This window comes from Dama dama, chromosome 23 (assembly GCF_033118175.1).
Source record: "Dama dama isolate Ldn47 chromosome 23, ASM3311817v1, whole genome shotgun sequence".
NCBI lineage: Eukaryota > Metazoa > Chordata > Mammalia > Artiodactyla > Cervidae > Dama > Dama dama.
In genome coordinates, this window is record NC_083703.1 from 79,551,207 (window position 1) to 79,575,807 (window position 24,601).

General features: G+C 47.6%; 1 protein-coding gene across 3 annotated transcripts in view; it reads right to left on the reverse strand.

Annotated features, from left to right (window-relative positions):
• ZFP64 (ZFP64 zinc finger protein) overlaps positions 1–24,353 on the reverse strand; it is a 72,009-nt gene extending 47,656 nt beyond the window's left edge. For 2 of the 3 annotated variants that reach the window (XM_061127528.1, XM_061127526.1), the window contains exons 1-5: positions 24,146–24,353; positions 20,866–21,105; positions 7,365–7,526; positions 5,851–5,913; positions 2,748–2,999 (exon numbers count right to left, since the gene is read on the reverse strand). In XM_061127528.1, the coding sequence (XP_060983511.1) occupies positions 2,748–2,999; positions 5,851–5,913; positions 7,365–7,526; positions 20,866–21,105; positions 24,146–24,191 (763 nt within the window). In that variant the 5' untranslated portion in view covers positions 24,192–24,353. The remainder of the gene's footprint in view (positions 1–2,747; positions 3,000–5,850; positions 5,914–7,364; positions 7,527–20,865; positions 21,106–24,145) is intronic. The other variant, XM_061127527.1, reaches the window with a different exon arrangement.
• Positions 24,354–24,601: the final 248 nt, after the last annotated feature.

Sequence of the window (24,601 nt, forward strand, 5' to 3'; positions counted from 1 at the left end):
CTAAGGTGATTCTGACCCACTTGGCTAAATGCACACTTCAGTGCCCCTAACTTAGGTGGGGGAGACTTCTGAAGAAAATCAAATGGACACCAGTCGTGCCAGCGCCTTAGCTTGCTGTAGTACCTTGATGTCCCCAGATGTCCCCAACTCCTGGCCCTCTCTGCAGCCACGGCCTCTTCCCGGTTTGTGATCACGCAGGCTCTCCCGGCAGAGGCAGGGTGACCTTCCATGACCCCCCAAATAGCCTCAATCATGTCACTGGGTTTGGCGGATGGTATGTTAACTAGACTTGGTACAAGTAACGCCTTGAATCAGGGTCTGTGAATTAGGGTTTGCCCACGGGTACCTCTGTCATCCATTGCCACGAGAAGGTCAATCCTGTCCTTGCCCGCTGGTCCTAGAAGGAAGGTGACAGAGGCGGGGCAGAGCTGGACTGCTGCAGCCAAGGCCACTGGACACGCAGCCACAGCCGGCAGACTCTCAGATTTGTAAGTGAGCCCAGCGAAGACCAGCGGAGTTGACCAGGTGACACTCAGCTGATCCCCAAACACGAGCAGAGAAGGCATGTTACATCCACTGAGGTTTTCTGGGGCCTTTTGTTACACAGCATCATTGTGACATTAGATAACTGATACACATGTTAGCATCCAGAAACTAGTGCTGCCGTTAACAGAAAACTAAAGTATGTCACGCTGACTGGGACTGGGTGGCAGGGAGAAGCGGGGAATAGTGGCAATGGCCAGTATTTAATTAATGGCCAGTATTTACAGTTTGGTAAAACTGTCACCTGTTCTAACTCAGAAGACAGAAAGTATACCCACTGAAGTTTGGATTTGAGCAAAGAGATTAGTTCTAAGTAGAACAGTGAAAGTGTCTTACAAGCTGCATCTGATAAGGTCCCACAAGAAAGAGACAAACTCAAAGAAGAACAGGCCATTTCAAAATGGAATTTAGAGACAATATAGAAATTCAAAGAAGTGCTGGGCTGGATGAAGCTTCTCATCTCCAACCAGTGAAAGATTTTCAAAGTAAGACAAAAGCCTGGGGACAAAGATCAGATCCAGGGAACTGATCTCAGAGGGAAGAACAAATGAGGAAAGAGGGGTATAAGCATAAGGTTCCTTGTTAAAATCTCCAAAAGAATAAAGTTGGTGCCAGCTAAGTCCTCTCAGCTGGACAAGAATTCCTAAAAGCCTCACTGGTTTCAACCTCCAGAAGGTTACATGCCAAAAGCGTCTATAATTAGGTTTAGAAGAAAGGCAAGTCTCCAAGAGGAGTATGGGTGTGGCTTCTGACACAGATACCGAGGAAATGCACAACGTTTTAAAGGTAGCTCACCAGTCTACAGTAAAATAAAATCCAAAAAGATCCCAAGTTTCTGTAGGAAGGAAGCAGGTGGAGAAAGTTTCTCAAAAGCACATTTCCACTCCTTTCCAGAAGTGGTGAAGGAAGGTGAGGAAAGGATGCTGCAGGGGACAGAGCCGAAAACCAGGCAGCTGGGTCAACGCTTATTCAAGAAACATTCCCTGTCCTCAGAGTTGGGGGACCTGGAAGCATCTTTCCAGAGAGAGTTCAGAAATCTGTGGCCCAGTGACAGCCAAGTGCCTTCTGTCCTCCCCCTTTGGTATGGCAGGATTACTGTACGTATTCTGACCGTGTTTCACTGCTGTGTGTTGGGAGTGTGGGGGCAGACAACTTGTCTTTTTATTTCAAATTCAAAAGGCTCTAGGTCAAGAGAGGCCATATCTGTACATGATGGAGATTATAGGATCCTGGTCTTTAAACCTGATTCTATGATTAGATGTGATTTGTGGGGGTCTGGGGAGAGCAAGAAAGCATGTGCGTGTCAGAGGGAAGTGGATGAGGGTGGAGTGAACCCTGGTTGGTTCATGGCCTCCACCATGTAACCTTTGATGACCCTCCACTGTGGGAGAGCTCAGCCCCACCCCTCGATACCAGGTCCAATCAGGTAACTGACTTTAGCCAATGGGATGCAAGCAGAGGCTTGAAATGAGCTTACACATTGGGGCATGCTTGTTTTGTCTGCCATCCTCATGGAAGGACAAGCGTGGAGTAGCCCACTGGTCCCAGAAGGAGGCCACGAGATATGTGGACACAGTCAGACTGCCCCGGCCAGAGCCAGGGGACAGCCAGCAGATGCCCAGCCAAGGTCAGTGGACACCTGCCCCTTTCCACACGCATGACCAAGCCCTGCAAAGATCAATGGAATGTCTAGCCAACCCCCTGCTGACCTGAAGTATGTGAGCAATAAATGCTTTTACTAATATAATATGCCACTGAGATTTTTGTGGTGGTTGTTACACAGCGTCAATGAGTCAAAAGCTAACAAACACACACTTGTGAAAAGGAAAACATACATAATTTGTTAAGTTACCTACTCTGCTGAGTTTTTCCATCAAGCTGTCCCATGTTGAACTGATGAGTATTCTTTAAAAAAAATCACTGAAATGTCTAAGCATGTGTTATGCAGGCATTTACTAAAAATGCATTTAGAGCACCTTCTTGATTAAATACTAGTGAGTGAGTTACAGAGCTACATAAAGATAGGCATAAAGTTGTAACTTTACTGTTCTCGCCTGTTGTACAGAGAAAGACGCTTCTGAGCAGATGAAGAGCAAGACGGCCCACTGGGGGACGAACTGACGTGCGCAGTTCCTTTCCCGAGGCTGGGACTCAACACCTGAAGGTGCCGGCGATCGACGCGACAGGCCGCACGGAGGACTTACCGGTGTGGGAGCGCAGGTGCACGGTGAGCTGGCTGGAGTTGCGGCTGGCGTAGGGGCAGATCTGGCACTTGAAGGGCCGCTCGTCCGAGTGGATGCGCAGGTGCTTGTTGAGGCTGCTGCTGTCGGCGGCCGCATAGTCGCAGCTCTTGCACTTGTAGGGCTTCACGCCCGTGTGGCAGCGCATGTGGGTCTTCAGCTTGTCCTTCCGGCTGAAGCACTTGCCGCAGACTTCACACTTGTGGGGCTTGTCGCCTTCAAACAAGCACATGCGGCAGCAGGGAACAAGATGAAAAAGGAAAAAGGCTTACTTCCCGCTGCCTTTAGAAAAGAGGAAGGCAGAGTCACCCAAGAATATTTTGAAACTCCCCCCGAGACCTGCTGGATGGGTTTTAGTCGTCAACAGACAGCGAGTGGGGGCGGCTGGACAGCCCAGGGAGCTGGCTTGGTGCTCTGTGATGACCCGGAGGGTGGGGTGGTGGGGGGGATATACACACACACACACATATTACATATATGTAACATATGTATATTACATATATATACTTAAACATACATACACACATAGCTGATTCACTTCGTTGGACAGCAGAAACTAGAACACCATTATAAAGCAATTATACTCCAGTTAAAAAATAAAACTAGATGGGGCTTCCCTGGTGGTTCAGAGGCTAAGACTCTGCACTCCCAATGCAAGGGGCTAGGGTTCAATCTTTGGTGAAGGAACTAGATCCCACATGCTGCAGCTAAGACCCAGTGCAGTCAAATAAAGAAATAATAATAATAAATAAAACTAGATGGATAACAGGCAAAGAGCTAACATCTTGGGAGAGGGGGAATTGCTTCTTCTATTTTGTTTATTAGTATTTTCTAATTTTTCTGACAGCGAATATGAGTTCCTTATCAATTAAAAATAGAAAGCAACTCAAATGTTTAAAGTGCAGCTAAGTAAAAATGAGGGACATTGTCTTTTATACCCGTTTGTGTTTCTTCTTTTTCATAACAGACACAGCCTAAAACTCAGTCTCTGGGCTAATGGCTTACCAGCCTAAGAATGCATTTCTCAGCCTCACTTGCAGCCAGGGGTGATTCTGCGATAAAGTCATCATCAATCAAAGAGCAAAGAAGGGGAATGTGCTCCTTTCCTAAAAGGAAATTGCTTGACTTTTACTTTCTCTCTTTGCACCTGTCTGGCCAGCTGTTCCCAAGACGTGGAGGTGGACGCACATGTGAGGACAGCACGGCTGCAGAGGGTGGATATGTACCTAACACACGGTAACACTAGAGGGAGCGTCAGTCCCCAGACGACCTCCCAGAACACAGCTGCCTCTCTGCCTAGACCGCCGGCTTACCTCTGGGCAGTCATGTGAGACAGACATAAGCCCTGCCATGTGTGAGCTGGCATTTGAGCTTCTCTGTTACAGCACAGCAAGCCTAGTATCAGCCAAAATTTAAGGATGAGACGCGCTGGACTCTAAAGACTGATGACTTCTGGGCAGGTATCAGATACGAAGGAGGTAGGCAGTGAGTCAGGATTTTCACTTTTTACATGCCAAACACATACTTTGACCAAATCCTAAATAGCTAAGTGCTAAAGTCAATTGTCAGTCAAGGGTCATCACTATCTTCATAGAAAAAACATCTGGGATTTAAGAATACATTTACAGAAGTGTATTAAAGATTACAATTTTATTATTAAAAATGTTCGTAGTCAGAAAATCCAGCAACCATCACTTCTCAGTACTGTCAGCTGCTACGCAGCATCCGTGGGTGCCAGCCCGTGTACCGATGCTGGACAGTGGGGGAGCTGGGCGGGTGGCTTCTGGCCAGCGCTGCTGGCAAAGAGTCCGGCTCCTGCTGGTCCTGGCCACACCCCTTCTAAGGCAAGGGCACGCCGTCAGCTCTCAGACTTGAGGATGTTAACGGAGGCGCTGCAGTTACACAGAAACCACCTTACAAATCCAACCTGGTTAACTGGGAGGAAAGGAAGCTCCCTGAGGGTCTGCAGCAGTGAACTTCAGGTCACTGTCCTCACTGATACTTTTATAATATTTCCCTAAGTTTCATGAATCATGATAGCACTTTGCACTTGCAATGATGAATATGCTCTATGTGACTGATGGAACTTCAACAGAGGAAACCCACCAGGAGAGATTTACTGCTTGGTACATTGAGAATGCTTACCAATACCTGGAACGTAATAATTTCAGAGTCTGATAACTTGATGAAATTCAAATGACAAGATGCTGTGAGGCTGATTAGACCTGATGGTGACCCCAGTGCAACAAAGCAATCACTGGCCCTGGCCAAGGAATATCTGAGATAACTGCTGGATATTCTGTCTTCTTTATTTTATCTTATAGATACTTATCTGAAGCTAAGGAGCAGATTTTGGGCAATTAGTGATGCCCATGACAAATTTCAGCGTCCCTCCCTCATATACATGGATACTCATTGAATTTATACATGACTATATCATTTGACTTATAAGCATCTAATACTTTGTTAAAAATAGCCTAAAAGCAATTCTTTCTCCATGTGTAAAGTCTGGGAGACACAAAAATGATACATTAAAGAAAGTTAAATCACAAGAAATCATCATGGTTTTCTTTTCCATGCATCAATCTTTTTTTCTTCTTTTAAAATAGTTTTTGTTAAATTTCCCCTTGGAAACTGCAAAAGTAACACACTCAGGTATCCATCCAATGATGCAGTGTAAAGATACCTCAGTGAAAAGTTACTATTCTCCCCCTTCTTGCTCTGTTTACCGGTCATTACACACCATACACACACATGCTTACAGGATATTCTCCTCCAGATGAGAAGAGCAGGTGCATTTAAATTGTAATTAATTCTGGCAGATCAATTTTCAAAATGCCCACACCAGTTCACATTTCCACTCCTAAGTTTGCTCATATCGATTCTAGCACTGAGTTTTCTTGCTCTAAACATTTTCTGACAAAATCATGTGTAGAAACAGCGTCTTGTTTTTATTTCATTTGTGTTTGTATTCCCGAGATGACCAATGAGGTCTGTGTCATATCATGTGTTTGACCTGTCTGGACCCTCACCTCCCAGCAGAGGGGGGATGTGTGTGACCACTTACCAGTATGGATTTTTAAATGACGTTCCATGTCCTTCATACCATAGGCAGTCTTGAACTGGCAACCTTAAAAAGGCAAGGAAAGATCAATGCCAGAGGGAAACAGTCACTTGAGAATGGAGAAACAGCGAAGCAACTTCCCTAACCCACGGATGAACACTAATACCATGGTAACGGGACCAGCAGGTATCAGGGTGAATCCTCATACCAGGTATCAAGAAGCACAGAACATCACTTCTGTGCGTCCTACTCAAACTGCTGCACCGAAATCTAATCAGACAAACCCAAAGTGATGAACGTTTGATGCAATAACTGGCCGGTTACTTTGCAAAAATATCAAGTTCATGAAAGACAAAAGCTTAGCATTAAAGGAAACCAAAGACACATGAGAACTATATGCCATGTGTGATCTCAAATTGGATCCTGGACCAAGGGGAAAATATTTTTCTTTTGATACAGAGGATGTTAATGAGACTGTTGGCATAATCTTAACAAAGCAGTTTGATAACAGCATTTATCAATGTTAATTTCCTGATTTTGATGATTATACTGTGGATTTATAAAAGAATTTCCTTGTTTCTAGGAAGTATATATTGAGGTACTTAGAGGTAAAAGTCATGTCTACAACTGTGGGGGAAATATATGTATATTTAGAAAAAAACAGGGGCTTCCCTTGTAACTCAGTTGGTAAAGAATCTGCCTGCAATGCAGGAGACCTGGGTTCGATTCCTCGGTTGGGAAGATCCCCTGGAGGAGGAAATGGCAACCCAGTCCAGTATTTTTGCCTGGAGAATCCCATGGACAGAGGAGCCTGGCAGGCTGTGATCCATGGGGTCGCAAAGAGCTAGACACGACTGAGCGACTAAACCACCAACCACCAGAAAAAAAACAAAGCAAATGTAATATGTTAATATTTGGGAAATCCAGATGAAAGGTAAAGGTTGAAGGGAAAAGAAGGGGCCGGGAGAGGATGAGATGGTTAGCTAGCTTCACCGACTGCAATGGACATGAATTTGAACAAACTCCAGGAGACAGTGAAGGATAGGGGAGCCCGGCATGCTGCAGTCCATGGGGTGGAAAAGAGTCAGACACGACTTAGCGACTGAACAATAACAAAACGGTGCTCAGAAACTTTTTGTACTATTTTTGCAACTTTTCCCTAAGTCTGAAATTATTTCCAAATAAATTTTTTTGTTTCCCTTTTTTAAAGTAAATAAGGGACAGTTTTTCTGGATATCTTCCTAAGCTGTGGCACCAAGAAAAATTCACAGTAATCTGAAATTCTCATTAGTCCCATTCAAAGATCCTTGCTGTTAAAGTCTTAGAACCCAAGTGCACGGCAACCAGAGACAGTGAGAGGTGGGTCATATGTAACGATGAAAATTCTGTGGGGTTGATTTCTAAGCCAGGCAGTTTGGAGCACATCTTTGTCCAGTTGTTGGGAATTCAGGAGTTCGAGCCCTGGACCTGTTAGACGTCACATTCTCTACCCAAGCAGGACTCAAAGTTGCCTTTACCTGGATAGCAGCAGTTAAGCCTTTTCTGAGCAGGTGGGGCGGTGGGCTTTTTGGCACGTGACTTGGCAGGGACAGAGATAACAGTGGCTGTCTGGTTTTCATTGCTTTCCGTGGGCAGATATGTTTGATAGCCATGTTCAAACACAAATTCTGGAGCTGAAACTGAAAGATAGGATGATTATTAATTTTCATAATATGAATACCCAGTAGCTTCTCCCTTTGCCTACTTTCCTTTGTGAGAATAAATATGTTAGATTGTTTTCCCACTGTTTCTTGCTGCTTAGGGGTGATCACGTGACCCTGTTCTAGCCAATGAGACCCTAGAGAACATCTGCTGGGGGTGTTTCTGGAAAAGATGTTCTCCCTGATTTAAAAAAAAGGTGGGGGCAGAAAGAGAGGTCGTTGAGGAAAACTCATTCTTGCTGCCCTGGTTGCCCTACTATTTGTCTTTGGACACGTCTGATGAGGATGTGATGTCTGGATCTCAGGCAGCCACTTTGTAACCATAAAGCGAGATGTTGAGCCAGAGTCCTGAAACCCACTCAAATCTACACTCATTAAATAAACAAGAAATGTCCTATCGTTTATACCAGGTAGGTTTTCTGTTAACTTCACCCAAATGCATTAGGTACTGTACTTTCATAAGCTTTATCACAAAATCCTTACAAAAACCAGAAAGGAACTGACTGAAGGAATTCTGGGCAAACTACGAATACTCTCTAAACACAAATATTCTTCAAGCACTCCTAAAACCAACCAACACACCAAACAACCTTATATTCTCACTGAAGTTTTAGGGGAAAAAGAATAAAAAGAAGACCAAACATCATTATCATCTTTAACTTTTGTCATTATAGCAGGTAAAACAAGCAGTCCCAAATGTCTTTTCTTAAAATTGTTTTCACTGCTTTGTTAATTAAGTTTATAGTTTGCAGTTTGGGAATATGTATTTTCTCTCTTCCTGTAATCGTCACATGGAGATCTGGCTGCAGACAGGAGTAAATACGGCCTCTGGGACTTCTTCCGGTGAACCTGTCTGGCTGAGAGGCCCTCCTGATGATTCTGAGAGCCCACGTCACGTTCTGCTTCCCAAACTTCAGTCACGGAGGCACCACCTTTGACACTTCTCCACTGTATTTACAAAGTACACTTCTTTAAATCAACACGGGCCTGACATCATTCCTTATTTCGGCTTTGGCTGAAGCAGTAATACTCATGCCAAAGGTCTGAGGTGCCAGTTATATTTTCTCTTAAACATTCTCTCTCTTTGAAGCTAAGATGTTATAGACCGTAAGATGTCACATTATTTTATATACAATAAATTTTTAAAAGCTGTCAATTCAACACATGATAATGCATCGCTTTCATATTCCTTTTAGGTATTTTACATATATTGATATTCCTTAGACATTTTATATGTATTGAATGAGTTCTTTGAGACTTCATTGAACATTTGACAGGAAATCCACATTCCTGGCATGTACCTCTTGGGCACCTTGAGCAATGACAACTTCATCCCAACGTATGTCAAAGAACAACCAGGTGGACCAGCGTTTGGCATTTGAGCAAACTCATGGTTTCCATTCTTCTCAGTTGAAACATGTAGCAGGGAGTTCAGCGGCTTTTGTTTAAAGCTGGCAAAAGATTCTGACAAACTGGAGTTCCATCTTCTTGCCAAGTCTCTCTGATGACCTGATCAACTACACCTGCCTCTTGTTGAGATGCTTCATCTGTGGGATTTAGCTACTGGTTCTCCAAGTGTGGCCCCCAGCCAGCAGTGCTGGGTCCCCAGGCAGCAGCACTGGACTTACCTAGGAATCTGCTACAGAGGCAAATTCTTGGGCCCCACCCCAGCTTACTGAACCAGAAACTCTAGGGTGGGCCCAGCAATCTGGTCTAATAGGTGGCCCATGTGATTCTGATAAACACAAGTCTGAGAACTAATGGTGCAGACCGTACTTTTCCATGCAGCTCGGCAGTAAACCCTAACCCAACTTTGTCTAACTGAGGGAATCCATCTCTCTCAGTTGTTGCTTTGCAAAACCCAATGGTTGTTTCTCCAGCAACAAAACTTGCTTCATCAATATCAAACTGACCCCCTACTACTATTTCTAGGTATTTCTGGGCACAGTTACTTTTCATCTTCAATCTGAATCATCCTGCAGTATCTCAGGAGACATTTCAAACAAAAATTAAACCGAACACACATAGCTCCCCCCCCAAAAAATGCACACATCTCCGCCAAAGTGAGTAAAGCAGTGATTCCTGATAATAATCCAGGTCATTCACAAACGTGCAGAGACAATTCCTTGGTGACTGCCTCCGGGCCGGCAGCCATCTCGCTGATTCCCAGCTGCAGCCCCGCTTCAGGTGTTATCACGTGTCTCTGAACTGACGTGAGTCCAGGCTCAGCCACTTCCTACGGGGGGTACTTCAGGCCAGCCGAGGATCTCGTTTGAGCCTCAGTTTCCTCGCCCGTCAGTGGGGATAATCACTGTGCCGGCTTCACAAGGATATCAGGAAGCTACATGAGAGCATCAGGAGTGCAGGATGTGGCCTCAGCTGAGTCTTAATAAACACTAATCCCTACAGCTGAACAGAACTGGGCGCCAGACTCTGAGCGGGAATGATCAAGGCTGAGGGGGAGCAACCACTTGTCTGGGACCGGGGGGCTCCCCTGGTCACAGCACCCACAGGCTCCTCCGGCTGGTCATGCCACCCCGACGTAAATGGGACAGAAAGAAGACTGGGGGCACGGGGGTGGGGGGGTGGGGGGTTGTGAGGGTGGCCAGGCACTCCCTACAGTCCGGCTGCGGAGTCTGTAACCCTCCGGGAGGTGAGTCCGGGGTTCGGGATGGTCCTGAGCCTGGGATTCCCACCCTCCCTGGAGACGCCGGCCTGTCTGCTGACCGCCCCCTGCCCCGCCCCCACAAGCCTCAGCATCTCTTCTGTGGAGACTCCCAGCAAAGGGAACCGTGAGAGTATTCTGGGCGGCAGCTCCTTTTCAGAAATCTGGTTTGCAAGTATTTCCTTCCACCCAGGAGGCTGCCTTTACATTCTGCTGGCTGTTTCCTTAGGCGCACAGAAGTTTGGGGCAGTCCTGCTGGTCTATTTTTGCCTTTTGCACGTGCTTTTGGTGTCTTTGGGGGAGGCATCCAACTGGAGGGGTCACTTGGGGGGTCCCTTGTCTGTCTTCAGATTTGGCATAAATAGTGGAATCTGAGTGTCCAGCAGACGTGAAGGCAGCAGGGACAACCCCAAGCGCCCAGATCTGCTGAGCGGGGGAAGCGCTTCTAGCAGAGGCGCGAACTCACCCCCAGGGAAGAATGTTCTCAACCCTTCTTTCCACTGGGGTGATCTGTAGCATGAGCTGCTGCTTTCTGGGGGTGTGGGTGGAATGGGGGAGTCTCATTTTTAACTTTCTCCCAGAGTTCAAGGCCTTGCCTCCCCCGTGGGTACGGCTCTTACAATCAAGTGCAGTGTTTCTGGATCAGCCCCCACGCCCTCCCTGCGCCCCCAGCAGCTCACAGCCTCACCCCTGCTTTCGGTTCTGTTTGACTCTGGGGCTCTCCCTGGCTTGCCGCTGTGCCCAGCTGAACCTCTGAAACACACAGCTTGTTATATGCAGTCTCGGTTTGTAGCAGGAGTACCTCGGGTGTTCAGTCATTCACTCATGATGTTGCTTAAAAAGTAAGACTGTCTCATGAATTTCATAGGGAGCCAAAACCGCTCTCTGAGCTTAGGACCCACTGGGGTCTGAGGCCCGCTGAGCTCACGGGGCCCCCTGCAGCTCTTCCCACGAAACTGCCCTGCGAGTATCTGAGGTCGTCCACGTCCCCCAAGTCCCGTGGCTTCTCTTTCTCTTCCTCAAGTTAAAAACTCCAGTTTTAATCCTTTTCTCTTTTTTAAAGTTAAAAGTGTATTATATTGTCAACACAAAAGAAAACGCAGACTGGAGAATATCCAGGGAGCACAGAAAAGCGTGGAGAAGAAAAGCAGAGCAACGCCGTCCCCACGTGGCAACGGGCCCCCTGCACGACGCGCTCGTGGAATTCTGTACTTCTCCCCAAAGCCCTCATCTCCGCTGTAACTAGCTACGTGGTGAAGTATCTGATGACCTTCCTCTCCGCCATTCGCTTGGATGAGCCCAGTGAGGACGTGCATTCCCCTCCATCACTGTCTCCTAGAGCCTCACAGGATTCTGGCACAGGTCAGGGGCTCAAGGAACACCTGTTGAGTTAGTGATGGATCAGATGACTCACGGATTCTTTTTACATAGATTTTAAAAATATAGAACTGAGATCACGGCTTAAATCATTTTGTATTCTTTTCTTTCTTATTAAATGATTAAACAATTTTATTAAACAGTTTTGCTATGTGAAAGCATGCTGCCACGTTATTAATTCATCCAAAACACCATTTCTCACGGCTACATAACGTGCCACCATTTTGGCCGTCCCGGCTAAATGAACCCTTTCCTCTTTTTTGGACATTGCGTTGGTTTCTAGGGGCTTACCTTTATAAATAACAGCTATCCAAAAATTTTAACTTATCTCTTTAGTTTCTCGGGATACCTTCCTGTAAGCTGAAGAATCAGGTCAAAATGGAACGGTCATTGTATGGCTTGGTGACTCATAACTATAAGACCTTCAGGGAAATCTAAATCAATATATATTCTCCCCTTCACCTTGGCTATCACACAGACTATCTGACAGGACAATATGAGATCATTTTAGTTTAATCTGCATTTCTTTCATAATTGGTAAAGAATCCCTCTTCACTATATTTTATTCATTCACATATCTTCTTTATGAACTGCCTATTCAGGCTATTAGCTCTGTCTTTTTATTTTTTGTTATTAAATTTTGACTTTTTTCTCATTTACTTGTAAATGATCTTTACAAATCAAGGCTACTCCTTCACAGTCACATACTTAAATCTACTGTTTGCTTTTCCCCATATTGTCCATGCTCACGGCTCACATTTAGGGGTCGTGATTCGAGTGAATCAAACTCAGCATTCACTCCTGGGAGAATTCTGTAAGGAATTCTGTAAGGAAAGGTGGTCTCTCGCTCTTCTAAAGGGTTTCCCCTCATGTCATCCACAACTGATCTGCAGGTCCCGGTTCCAAGGGCTGAGGCCAACGCCAGCTTCTGATTCCTGCCCCTGCCCCTCTCTCTGTGGCAGCCGGCTGGTCTGGGGGCAGACACGGGCACAGAAGCTGGACTGATCAGACCTGCCTGCCCTGTGGTTCGGAACTGGGACAAAGACACTGTGGTTTGCTGTGGACATATCATCTATTTTGGAAAAAGAAGCACCCATGTGCCAGACATCGCCACCGACAGTGTCCAGAGTTCTAGACACTGCCAGGATAGAGTTCTTTCCTGCCTCTCTCCTGGCCCAGTGGTTCTCTAAACTGATCAGGAAGCAGAGATTCTGATGCGAGGTCTGGGTATATTTATAGCTGTAATTTACACACATTTTCTGTTCTTTTGCATACCAGCTTTGAGAACTGCTGCCCGAGACTATTCCAGGAGGGCAGTGGCAGGAGAGTGGGTGGCCAGAAGGGCTTTCGGCTTGAATTCCACAGCTAAGCCCCTTCTCCATGACCCTTGCTGGCCTGGCTACACCAAGACAGTGGAACTGGGCCTGTTACCCATCTTAGCCAATGGAACCTGGGATTCCTGGGGAAGCATTTCCTCTCTGTTAAAGAGAAGGTCCCTTTCCGCGTCCCTGAGCTGGGCTGAGTGAAGACTTGAGGAGGAAAGCAGCCACCTTGTGGCCACGAGGAGCATTACGGCCCGGGAGAGCAAGACAATGCAGAAACCCTGGGTCTGCCCGGCCAGCTCTTATCCTGGGAGGAGCTCACACTCCAGCCCTCTTGAAGCTTAGTGTTAAGAGCAACCAAAAGCATCTGAACTAACCTGAGCCTCACTGACTGGCCCAGACTCCCAGGACCCCGCTCAGAACCACCCAGATGGGGCTGTCAAGGAGGAGGCTGGGGATCTCCGTCTTTCACTGAAGCTCCAGCGGGTTCTTTCGAGAAAGACCACGATGAGGACTTTACCAAGGGTGCTGAGGGGTGGCCAGACGCACAGCTTCTGTGGTCTGAGAGCTTGGCTTCCAGCCCCAGGTCTGGCTTCTAGCCCCTATCTGGCTCTGTCACCTCGATCAAGTTATTTAATGCCTTTGTGCTTTAGTTCATTATTGGTAAAATGGGGATAATAATTATTAGTATCTAATATATGTTGCAAAATTTTAATTTTTTGAATTAAACGTTAAATTCGCTAACAACTGAAGTTGTAAAAACCTGCTTCACACAGTGAGAAAACTGCTTGGCACAATAACAAGCAGCACGTAAGAATTAGCCGGGCTTCCCAGGTGGCAGAGCAGTAAAGGATCCGTCTGCCCATGCAGGAGACGTGGGTTCCATCCCTGATGTGGGCAAGATCCTCTGGAGGAGGAAATGGCCACCCACTCCGGCGTTCTTGCCTGGGAAATCTCATGGACAGAGGCGCCTGGCGGGCTGCAGCCCCTGGGGTCACAGAGTCAGACACGACTGAACGACTAACACACACACACAAGAATTAGCTGTTACTATTATTATTGCCGGATCCTCCGGGTAACTCACGACCTAGTTTGTTTCACTAAATTGCTCACACACTTGACAACCTTCAGTGGCTCCCTAGCTCCTTCTGAATAAAGGCCAGATCAAAGCAGGGGCTGCTACCCCATATGCCCTATATCATCTCCAGCCACTGTGGTCAGAGCTCCCCTTCAGCAGCAGGGATCAACTTCCCCACCTCCAGACCATCGGGAGGATATGCCCCGCTCCCGCTGTCTTCCTCCCAAAGGCCGGTGAGATTCTCAAGGTCGATCATGCGTGTGATCTCACTCATCATTTTCCCCCGTGGCTTTCCCTGCCAAGACCAACCTACTCCATGAACTCTCTGCACGAGGGGGTACTGTCACACATGGCTGGGCTTGTGTGTCTTACAACTAAGTTCTCCTCCGCTCCCGGACGAGCTTGGAATCCTCCAAGGGAAGCATCTCTATTATCTTGGCTCCAGCATCTGGCGCCCACCAGTCCCAGAGCTACCCTCACCGGGCCCTCATGATGGAGCTGGTGCCGTGCCATGAACCTCATGGACTTGAACGAGTTGAATCCGAACCGCGCCCCCTCCTGCATTTACTTGGTAACTTTTACTGAGCGCCTAGGATGTGCCAGGCCTGCTGCTGGGTGGCCAGAAAGCAAGACTGATTAGTCCCTGCTCCAGGGAGATTATGGGGCTTCCCTCGTAGCTCAGTCGGTAGAGTCAGCCTGCAGTGCAGAAGACCCAGGTTTGATCCCTGGGTCGGGAAGATCCCCTGGAGAAGGACATGGCGACCCACTCTAGTGTTCTTGCCTGGAAAATCCCATGGACAGAGGAGCCTGGTGGGCTACAGTCCATGGGGTTGCAAGAGTTGGGCACGACTTAGTCACTAAACCAGGCAGATTATAGTCTAGTAAACTAGAAGTTAAACCACTACCTTGCTTACTATTAATTAGTTGTTTTGCAAATATAGAATAAGGGTCATTTAAAATTAAGAAAAGAAAACAAAACAACCCACTACTTTGAGGCCCACAGGCCAAACTGAGCCTTCAGATAATTCTGTTTTTTAGGCTTTCAACATCAGTTAGGTGGGCTGGGTCTTCCCCAGGTCAATGACCTCTGGCCAAAGACCACCAGGGACACACCTGTAGTTGAATAAGTTGATTACTCCTTACAGTAGGGGAGCCCTCACCCCACGGGGGCTGTGGAGGGTCTCAGTCAGAGGGTGCCTGGAAGCACGTAGAGTTTTAGATGTTTGGGGCTCGTGGTAGATGATTCCTCGAGGAGGCGTCAAGGAAGCCTGCACTGGAGGCTGTCGGGAAGCGGGGACAAGCCTATGACTTGATGTCTTAGCAACCGTGCTGAGGTGCAGAGAAGGCTGGAACATCAGATAAAATCGATAGAGCAGCAGAGCAGCGGGTCAGGAGGGGACACCCGGGGTGCTGAGGCTCAGGCATGATAACAGAGGAGTTCTGTTCTCAGCCCATCCCTGCAGTCAGAGCTGCCCTGTCCCACGTGGACGTTCTGGGACTCTCTTCAGCAGGGGGACAGCATGGCCCGCGCCCGGGGAGTTAACCCAGCTCCCAGCGACGCCCACTCCAGCTCACAAGTGACCTGCTGCCATATTTGCTGCCACTGCCTGATCCCTGGAGCATCTAAATTCACTTCTCTGGCTAAAGACTGCTTGTTACCAAATAAACTGATGGCAACTGTGATAAGCGCTGGTTGAGGAAGTGGTGAAGAACCTAACCTTCGGGGGTGGGGAAGGGAGGGAGAAATCATGGCTAGCTTCTAGGTGGAGGTGACTTTTAACCTGGGTCCTAAAAAAGTAGGCATGAACCAGAAGAGGCAGGAAAAGTCACTGATAATTCAACTAATACTGTCTGGAGGCTTGCCATGAGTCAGAGCCTGCGTAAAATTTTCCACGTGCTGTTTCACTTAATTTCTACAGTCCTCTGGTTCAGTAAGTAATGAGAACTAACCCTGACAGCTGGAGTGTCTATCATGTGGGAGCCCCTGGCAGTGACCCTCTGAGGTGAGTACCATCATCACTCTCTCGTTTTACAGCTGGGCAAATGGAGACCCTGAGACCCTAAGTCACCTGCCCGAGGTTACCTGGATGGGAACTGATATAGCTGGGATTTGAACCCAGACAGGCAGTCTGACTCAGGAACCCAGACTCTCTCCACTACCAAGTTCCACGGCCTTTCTATGTATTTTTGTCCCCACTTTAAAAAGGAGACAACACAAGCTCTTATAACACAGCTCCTGAGGCCCTCTGCAGCCAAGACTTTAACACAGGGGCCTGATCCCAGGCCCCATGACTTCAAGGGAGGAACTTAGAAAAATGCATGTAGGATGCTAGTTTTTTTCACCAGTGTCAAGATCTAATTTTACTGCTTTTATAGAGAAGTTCTCAAATCAAATGCCAAATGATAGGCAGCTTTCAAAGCTAGCAGGCAGAGAATAAATTTTACTTTATATCCAACATTGCAACCCACTCCAGTGTTCTTGCCTGGAAAATTCCACGGACAGAGGAGCCTGGTGGGCTACAGTCCATGGGGTCGCAAAGACCAAAGCGGCTGAGCAGGAGGAAGGGTCTGGTTTAATCAAGGACTGAGGAGGGACCAAGGGCCCTGGACAAGGGCTGGGTGTGGGTATCGAGAGGAATCTGCCAGGGTGGGGGCCGGGCGGTGAGCACCTTTCCAGCTGGGTCAAGGCCTGGAACCCCCAGGGAGCTTGTTAAACATGCAGATGCCCGCGCCTCAGCCAGGCGGATCCGGAGGTGCAGCCCTGGCACCAGCACCTTTAACAAGATCCCCAGGGACCCCGGTCCAAACTGCTGCTGCTGCAACGTTGAAGCCCAAACTCTGGGGAAGCTGGACCCAGCAAACCGAAACAACCAGTGTAGAAGAATGGGGGCGGGGGGAAGCAAGATGCTGCTTGTTTGGGGGCAGAGCTGCAGGCACATGCAGGGAGAGCAGCTGGGTCAGGCAGAGACCCAGCATCCTGCTAACATCAGGTGTGCGCTCATCTTGATGCTAAGAAAGGGAAAGTCGCTCAGTCATATTTATCTTAATAAAGTGAAAGTCGCTCAGTCGTGTCCGACTCTTTGCAACCCCATGGACTATACAGTCCGTGGAATTCTCCAGGCCAGAATCCTGGAGTGGGTAGCTTTTCCCTTCTCCAGGGGATCTTCCCCACCCAGGGATCGAATCCAGGTCTCCCGCATTGCGGGCGGATTGTTTACCAGCTGAGCCACCAGGGAAGCCCTTCAAGTTAATAAAAGCGGTCGTTTACTGAGTCCAACGACTGTCCCAGGTCCTTTATTTGGATTATTGCAGAGTCTCACAATAACCCAATTACACCTCATTCTACAACCCAATAGTATTTGTTTGTTGTCTACTCATTAAGTCACGTCCAACTCTTTGTGTATCCCGCCAGGCTCCTCTGTCCATGGGATTTCCCAGCAAGAATACTGGAGTGGGTTGCCATTTCCTTCTTCAGGGCACCTTCCCAACCCAGGGATCAAACCTGCGTCTGCTGCATTGCAGGCAGATTCTTTACCCCTAAGCCACCTGGGAAGCACCTACTAGTATTAGGTACCCTTTTTAATAATCCCTTTCTGCAGACGAGGAATACTGAGTGAGCGACATGCCCAGAGCCCAGGGCTGCAGGCCGGGATGAAGGTCCAGCAGCCCATCTCCGGTGCGCGGCGCCCCCGTCAGCTCTGTGCGGTGGGGAACCTCCAGCAGTGGGCGCCTAGGCATACAGGGCGGTCGGCAAAACTGAGGCACGGCTACCGTGAATAAGGGCGGGGCCGTGGAGATGCCAGGAGGTGGGTGAAGGTCTCCGAGCCGAGAACTAGGACAGAGGAAGGGGCGGTTACGTGGTGTGGGGTCAGCTTCACCAGTGGACGTGAGACGCGGGCCCCCGTGCGTTCATCCACACAGAACCCGTGCCGGGAATGAGGCTGGGGGTCCAAAGGCAGCCCCTGACCTCATGGCGCTTACGGTTCAGCAGTGGGACAGACCTTAAGTTTGTTCTGCAAACGATCATTTAATTACGGGGACCTGATCTGAGAGGACAGTGCACATGTGTGTGGTCTCGGGGGGCTCTTTGAGGCAATGCAGTTAAGCCCAGCTCTGACACACGCACCAGCGTTAGGTCAGTTCAAGGCAGAGGGAGCAACACATAGAAAGGCTCAGGGTAAAGCAGCTCGTTCGGAAAACAGAAAGGACATCATCACGGCTATTGTGGCTCAGAGGGGAGGGGAGTGTCCTGAGATGAAGCCAGGTCCTGTGTGCAGATGGCTCTGAACCTTAGGTTTCGCGGTTGAGCTGGTGTCAGCCAGGTAAAGGCAGGAAAGGCATTTCAGGCAGAGGGAACGGCATCAGTGAAGGCTCAGTGCCCAGGAAGATGCAATGGCCACAGATGAAGAGCCTTGAGGCCTCCCTGCGCTGGGGCCTCGGGTCCCAGGCTTCACACTGGTGTGCGGGGTGACTGGGAGTTTGTTTCTGAGAACAGATAACCCAACACTAAATCTTCAGGGAGAAGACCATGAGGGCAAAGGCCAAGGGACGTAAGTCCCAGGACTGTCTTGAACCTGTGCTGGGACCCTGACCATCTCTCATCTCCACTTGCAGCTTCACTTTGTCCAGGTGTAAGATGAGAAGGTGGTACCAGGCTCATCTCTAAGGTGGGTTTCAGTTCGAACACTTTCTTGGTGATTTCCTCTAAGATGAGATTAAGAGAAACTCAGGAAAAAGTGGGAAGACCTCAAGGTAACCTGATTAAAGTTTGTGAGGTGATCAATTATATTTTAATGCTTAACAAATCTCAGCAGAAACGTTATTTTGAATGCATTAAGGAAACAACCACAAAACTTCACCTGCTGCCAAAAAATTCAGACACAGCATCAACGTACAACTGATAAGGTAGAAGCTGGTACTTCGGTACCCCAACTCCCCATCTTAGCTCCCGATTAACTGTTTGCAAAACACTGAAAACAAGTCAAAAGTGGCTGATGGGCTCGATCAAGCTCCAGATGTATTTTGTTTGATCAACAAAGTTTTTTTTTTCCCCCTCATCGCCTGGCATGTGGGATCTTAGTTCCCTGACTGGGGATCAAACCTGTACTCCCTGAAGTGAAAGCACAGTCTTGACCACTGAACTGACAGGGAAGTTTCCTAACAAAGTTTTAAAAATTTGGGAAATTTTACATCTTTCAATTTCTTGGAAAAACCCAAATATCTAACTGATTGAATCCAAAGAGCAACTTTCTCTGTTTCAGCAGAGTCCCCACCATCCCCTAACGACTTTTGCAAAGGTGACTTCTCTCTTTAACATTACCTGCCTCATTTCTGTTCTAGAAGCTTTCCTTGAATATAATATGTGTGCATATATATGCCTGTTTATATTTACCTTGAGACTCTATGTGGGTACACAGATCTAGCTCTCCTTTTCAGAGCTAAGTCACACTCCACTGTCTGAATTTATTCATCGAATTAATTATTAGGTTATTATTCATTATCTATCTGTGGCATTTATTCATCTAATCTCCTCCTGACATATATGTTACAAAGGTTCCATTTTCTTTACAGTATATCCGTCAACACCCTTGTACATTTTTACTTGTCAAGTTTTATAGGATAAATACCTATAAAAGCGCACATACTGGGTAAATGTGTATATTTTAAAATTTGAAAGATTTTAAATGTAAGAATTAAAGTTTGAAAGCTATCACAAAACTTCCTGGCTTATATGAATGAATATCTCCAGAAAGGAAAGGGAAGCAGTATTTGATTTGCATTATTATTGAGTGATGATGAGGCGATGGTGCATCCTTGTCTACTTACTGGCTCTTGAGCAGCAACTGCTGCTCTTTGCTGACTTTTCCACTTAGTCCTTTTATTGATTTTTAGGACTTTTTTTTTTTTTTTTTAATATATGAAGGATATTAGGCCGTAGTCACATGTACTGCATTTTTTTCCCCCCAGTTGTCTTCAGGCTTTTTTTATACATTGCTTTTACTTTGGAAAAATGGTAACTTTATTTGCAACTACATAACAATTCTTTTTCTTTTGGGGGGGGCAATCCTATAATCTGCTTTCTTTGGAAGGCACTGTACTAATAAATATATTTTTTGATTTAAAAATTTAAATGCCTTTAGCTAACAAATACATTCTCTATTTTCCCATAGGTTCCAACAGTGTGTCTACCAACTATCTCATAAATGGGTGACTTACTATATTTAAAGTGGTCTGTCTTGTCCCTTAAGGCAGATTAGAAAGGAGTAAGCATAGGGGTGTGTGAGTGTTTGGGTGTCTCCGCCTGTGTATAGTTTTTTTCCTACAACTTTGACGGTTTCATTGTGCACATTGAACTTTTGGATCCATCTGCGGTTTCTTTTGGACACGACCAAAAACTCAGATGAACTTTTCTGTTTTTCTGATTGGCGGCACAGGGAAGGGGAGTCATCAATATTTGTTTATAGATTTAAAAAATTTCTTAAACTTTTTTTTGTCCTTTACACAAATAATGCAAATTCAGGAATCACACACTTATTTCCACCACCCCAAATAACCACTTTTTCCTTTTTTACCATTTCCTGCAAGTATTTTTTTCTTGGTATATAGGGGTTTTTTTGGTTTTGTTTTAAAAACCTGGTTTTTGTCTGGCAGTTTTGTTTAGCATGTGACAATTTATAACTGCTACCACTTAATGTTTTAACCTAGCAGTTCCCAAACCTGGCCAGGCAGCTAGCTTCCCCATGGAGCTTGTTAAAAATAATGAATCAGCAATCCTAGGGGGTGGGCCCTGGATGTCTATATTTTTAACAAGATCTGTAGAGGCATCTGGGACACAGCCAGACAACTCTAAGTGACTACCCCACCCCCCAACCATACCTGTGATCGTCTGGGTCTCGGAGGTGATGGTTCGAGTGGTGGTCTGAGTCTGGGTGGCAGGCACCGTTTCCTCCGATACAAACTGGACCGTGCTGGGCGCCGCCCCAGACGTGCCGGTCAGCTGGCAGCCACTCTGCTTGTGAGCTACAAAGGCGTCCAAATTGTTAAACTGCTGCTTGCAGATGCCACAGATGTGGATGTCGGGAGTCAGCTCCACCAGCACTGTTGTGCCACCTGGAACTCCATGGGACAAAGGGGGAGCCACAGGTTAATTTCAGACAGCTTGGAATGACAACACACACCAGACCCACGTAAGAAAAACGGGCATGGTGGCAGACGTGGCTAGCTGCTGGCCCAATATCTATTCCACTCCCCTCTTCTTGCACACAGAACCTCAGTTCTGCCCAGCAGCAACATACCCACCCAAGTAATGCTCCTGATTATTCCCTGTGGGGGCACTAGTGGTATTTCATGCAAGAAGGTTCTTCCCTGCACTTCAAGAAGGCTACCTTGCACTTCAAAGGACCATCTCCTATCTCAGATAAAATGTAATTGTGCTTCTCAGTCATTATGAAAACTAATGCTCCCACTATTCCAACCCTCTCCCCCATCATGAGAACCACTAGCCTGAATAATTTTGGCTCATGACATACTTGGGAATCCCTCTAGCACAGTGCTGGAGGAGCTTCAGGGAAAAACATGATAAAAAGGGAGCTGACATGGTTGGCACTGTTCATCTCCCTTCAGCCTTGAATGCAGATGTGATGCCAGGTGCTTCTGCAGCCATATTGTAACATGAGGTAAATAGTAAGATCTCTACAAAAGTTTACTTCACTGATCCCCTAAATCAACCCTAGAATCAATCAATTCCAGACTTCTAATTAGGCCAGTATAGTTCAGTTTAGTTACTTGTAAGCAAAATTAATTCCTGACAGAGACATTTTTTCACTATAGTAATGATATCAAGAATTAACACTGTATTTAACATTTACAAAGTGCTTACCATAGTCCTGGCACTATATTAGAAACTGCTATATAAATGTTTATTAAATAAAGAAATACAATGACTAAGTCTCTAACTAATAAGACAAACTGAATTTTTACTTTAAAAGTTTTCTTTGCCTTATTACAAGGAAATTCATGTTGATAAGAGAAAATTTGGGAGAGAGGAAGCAAGGAGGGAAATTACAGTCTTTCCACCTATGGCTACCATGAACATTACAAAATATTTTCTTCCATTCATTTTCAATTAAAAATTGTTTATACCATAGTGCATTGTAAATTAATCTTCCCCCCAATACTGTTGTACAAGAATAATGTGTTATCATTAAATAATTATATATATATATATATATATAAAGAGATTTCAGTGATAGAGCACAATGCTTGTACAACCACCATGCTCAGTGCAAAGTATCTTTTCTTAGAAGTCAACCAAATTGTCTTTCTGTACTATACATGCTGGGGACCCCTGTGCTGGCCTTTTACAAGCATATTTTCTAAGCCTCATAATTTCTCACTAACTATAAGGTTTGTATAGTATTCCCAATTTTCCCTGAGTCTAAATAGTATGAAAACCACCTTTGTGCATATACAGTTGACATCCTTGCTTCATAATTTTTTTAAAAAATTATAAAATATTTGCATTATGTCCAATGTCCCATTACAACCAAGACAAGACATCTCTGTGCAGAAAGACAATTTGGTTGACTTCTAAGAAAAGATACTTTGCACTGAGCATGGTGACATTTCTCTTCTCTGGAACACTGTCTTCCTGTAGCTACTGAGGTGCCCAAGCTAAGAGGAAGACAAGGAATCAAGAGATGTAGTGACTGCATTGCTGAGATTCCTTAATGGTAGGACTGATATCCGGGAGGAGATGTGGTGAAGTTTCTGCTTCATAAGATGGTTAGGAGAATTAAATGAGATGGTGCTTGTAAAAGGCCAGCACAGGGGTCCCCAGCATGTCACATGATGGGGTTATTACTGAGGGGTCCTATTTGAATTTGAAAATATCCCCTATGAAAATCTGTAATGAACTGAGACCCAACAGAAAACACTGGGTCTAATTTTTTTTTTTTTTTGCATCATCAACAAAAAGAATTCCTTTATCTTTGCCAGGCTCCTCTGTCCATGGGTGTCTCCAGGCAAGAACACTGGAGTGGGTTGCTGTGCCCTTCTCCAGGGTGTCTTCCCAAGCCAGGGATCGAACCTGTGACTCTTCCGTCTCCGGCATTGGGAGGCGGGTTCTTTACCACTGGCGCCGCCTGAGAAGCCTCTTTATCCTTGCAAAGTTCTCCAAACCTGTCTGGGCATCAGAATAAGGGCTGGGTGGGTTGTTTAAACACGGACACGTCCGAGCCCCACTTCGGAGATACCGAGTCTATTGGAGGTGGGGTGAATGGGGACTGAGGTTTAGGGAAATCTGCGCTTTTCCCAAGTTATGCAGGGAACACACAGACAAGTTTGGGAGCCAGAGTCTTCCAAGTCGTTAACGATAACATCTAACAAGTGCCAGGGGTTCTCAAACTTCCTGTGCCTCCGAATCGCCCAGGGCAAGGCCAACCTCCTCCCCTCAACCCCGGCCCCACCGCCTGGTAGGTGGGGCCCAGAGAGCTTCCCACCCCCCCCCCCCTTTTTTTTTAAAATAAGCGCTGGAGCTCCCAGGTGGCTGGTTCGCGCTCAGCCCCTGGTCTACACTTAAGGAATCAAGGAGCCCGGTGAGACCACGGGCTTGAAAAAGGCTGTCATCATAATGAAAATGAACCCCAAACTCAAAACTCAAAGAACACGCCCACGGCCCCGTTCCCCATTCAGATCTCCACCTTGAACGTGGACAAAGCTTTCCAGGAAGCCGGCAAGCCCAGCCAGCCAGACCTCGTGCAGTCCTCCGAACCCCAGACTTCAAGGATTCGGGGCCACCGAGACAGAAGTTTTCCCATCAGCGTGGCCGCGGTTACCCCAAATCCACCTCCAGGCTGCGCCGGGGGCGGGGAATGCCGCGAGCGGGTGGGCGATGGTCGGAGCCGCCAGCCCTCCCCCACCGCCCCCTGCCCGGGGGGCTCTCTGGAGGCTGGCGAGCGCCCCCGCCTCGCGCCGGGTCGGGAGCGCCCGCCCCCGGCCCACCCCGGCGCCTCCAGCCCGGAGCGCCCGCCGCGGTCCCCGAGACGCCGGCTCCGGGCCGTCACCCCGATTTCGGGGCCCCGGGCCTGCCCGCTGCGTCGCAGGCGTGCTTGGGCCCGGGCCCCGGAGCGCGCACTGCGCCCGGAAAAGCACTTACTTTGCACCGAGCCCGGGAAGCTCTCGCCCTCGCTGCTCGCGTTCATGGCCGCAGACTGGGGGGCGAGGGGGGGTCCCCGGCCGGCCGGGGTGCCAGGGCGCGGGGCGCGCGGGTCTACATGGTGCAGGGACTTTTCCTTTTATTTTTCCACCCCCCCAGCCTTCCTTCTCCCAACTCCGCGAGGCGGGGAGGACGGATGTACAGCGAGCGCCACTTCCGCTGCCTAGAGGGCGCTGGCCCGGCCCGGCCGCACCAACCTGGCTTCGCCGCTGCGGCTCCCGGGGGAAGCAGCCGGCCAATCCCGACGCCCCGGGCCGCGGGGTCCCCCCGGGGTCCGGACGGCGCACACGCGGTGGGGCGGCCGCGGGTAGCGAGGGATGCGCCCCCCACCCCTCGGGGCTGCTGCAGCAGGCGCCCTGTCCGCGCCCCGGAGGGCTGGGCCGGCGCGTTTGGCAC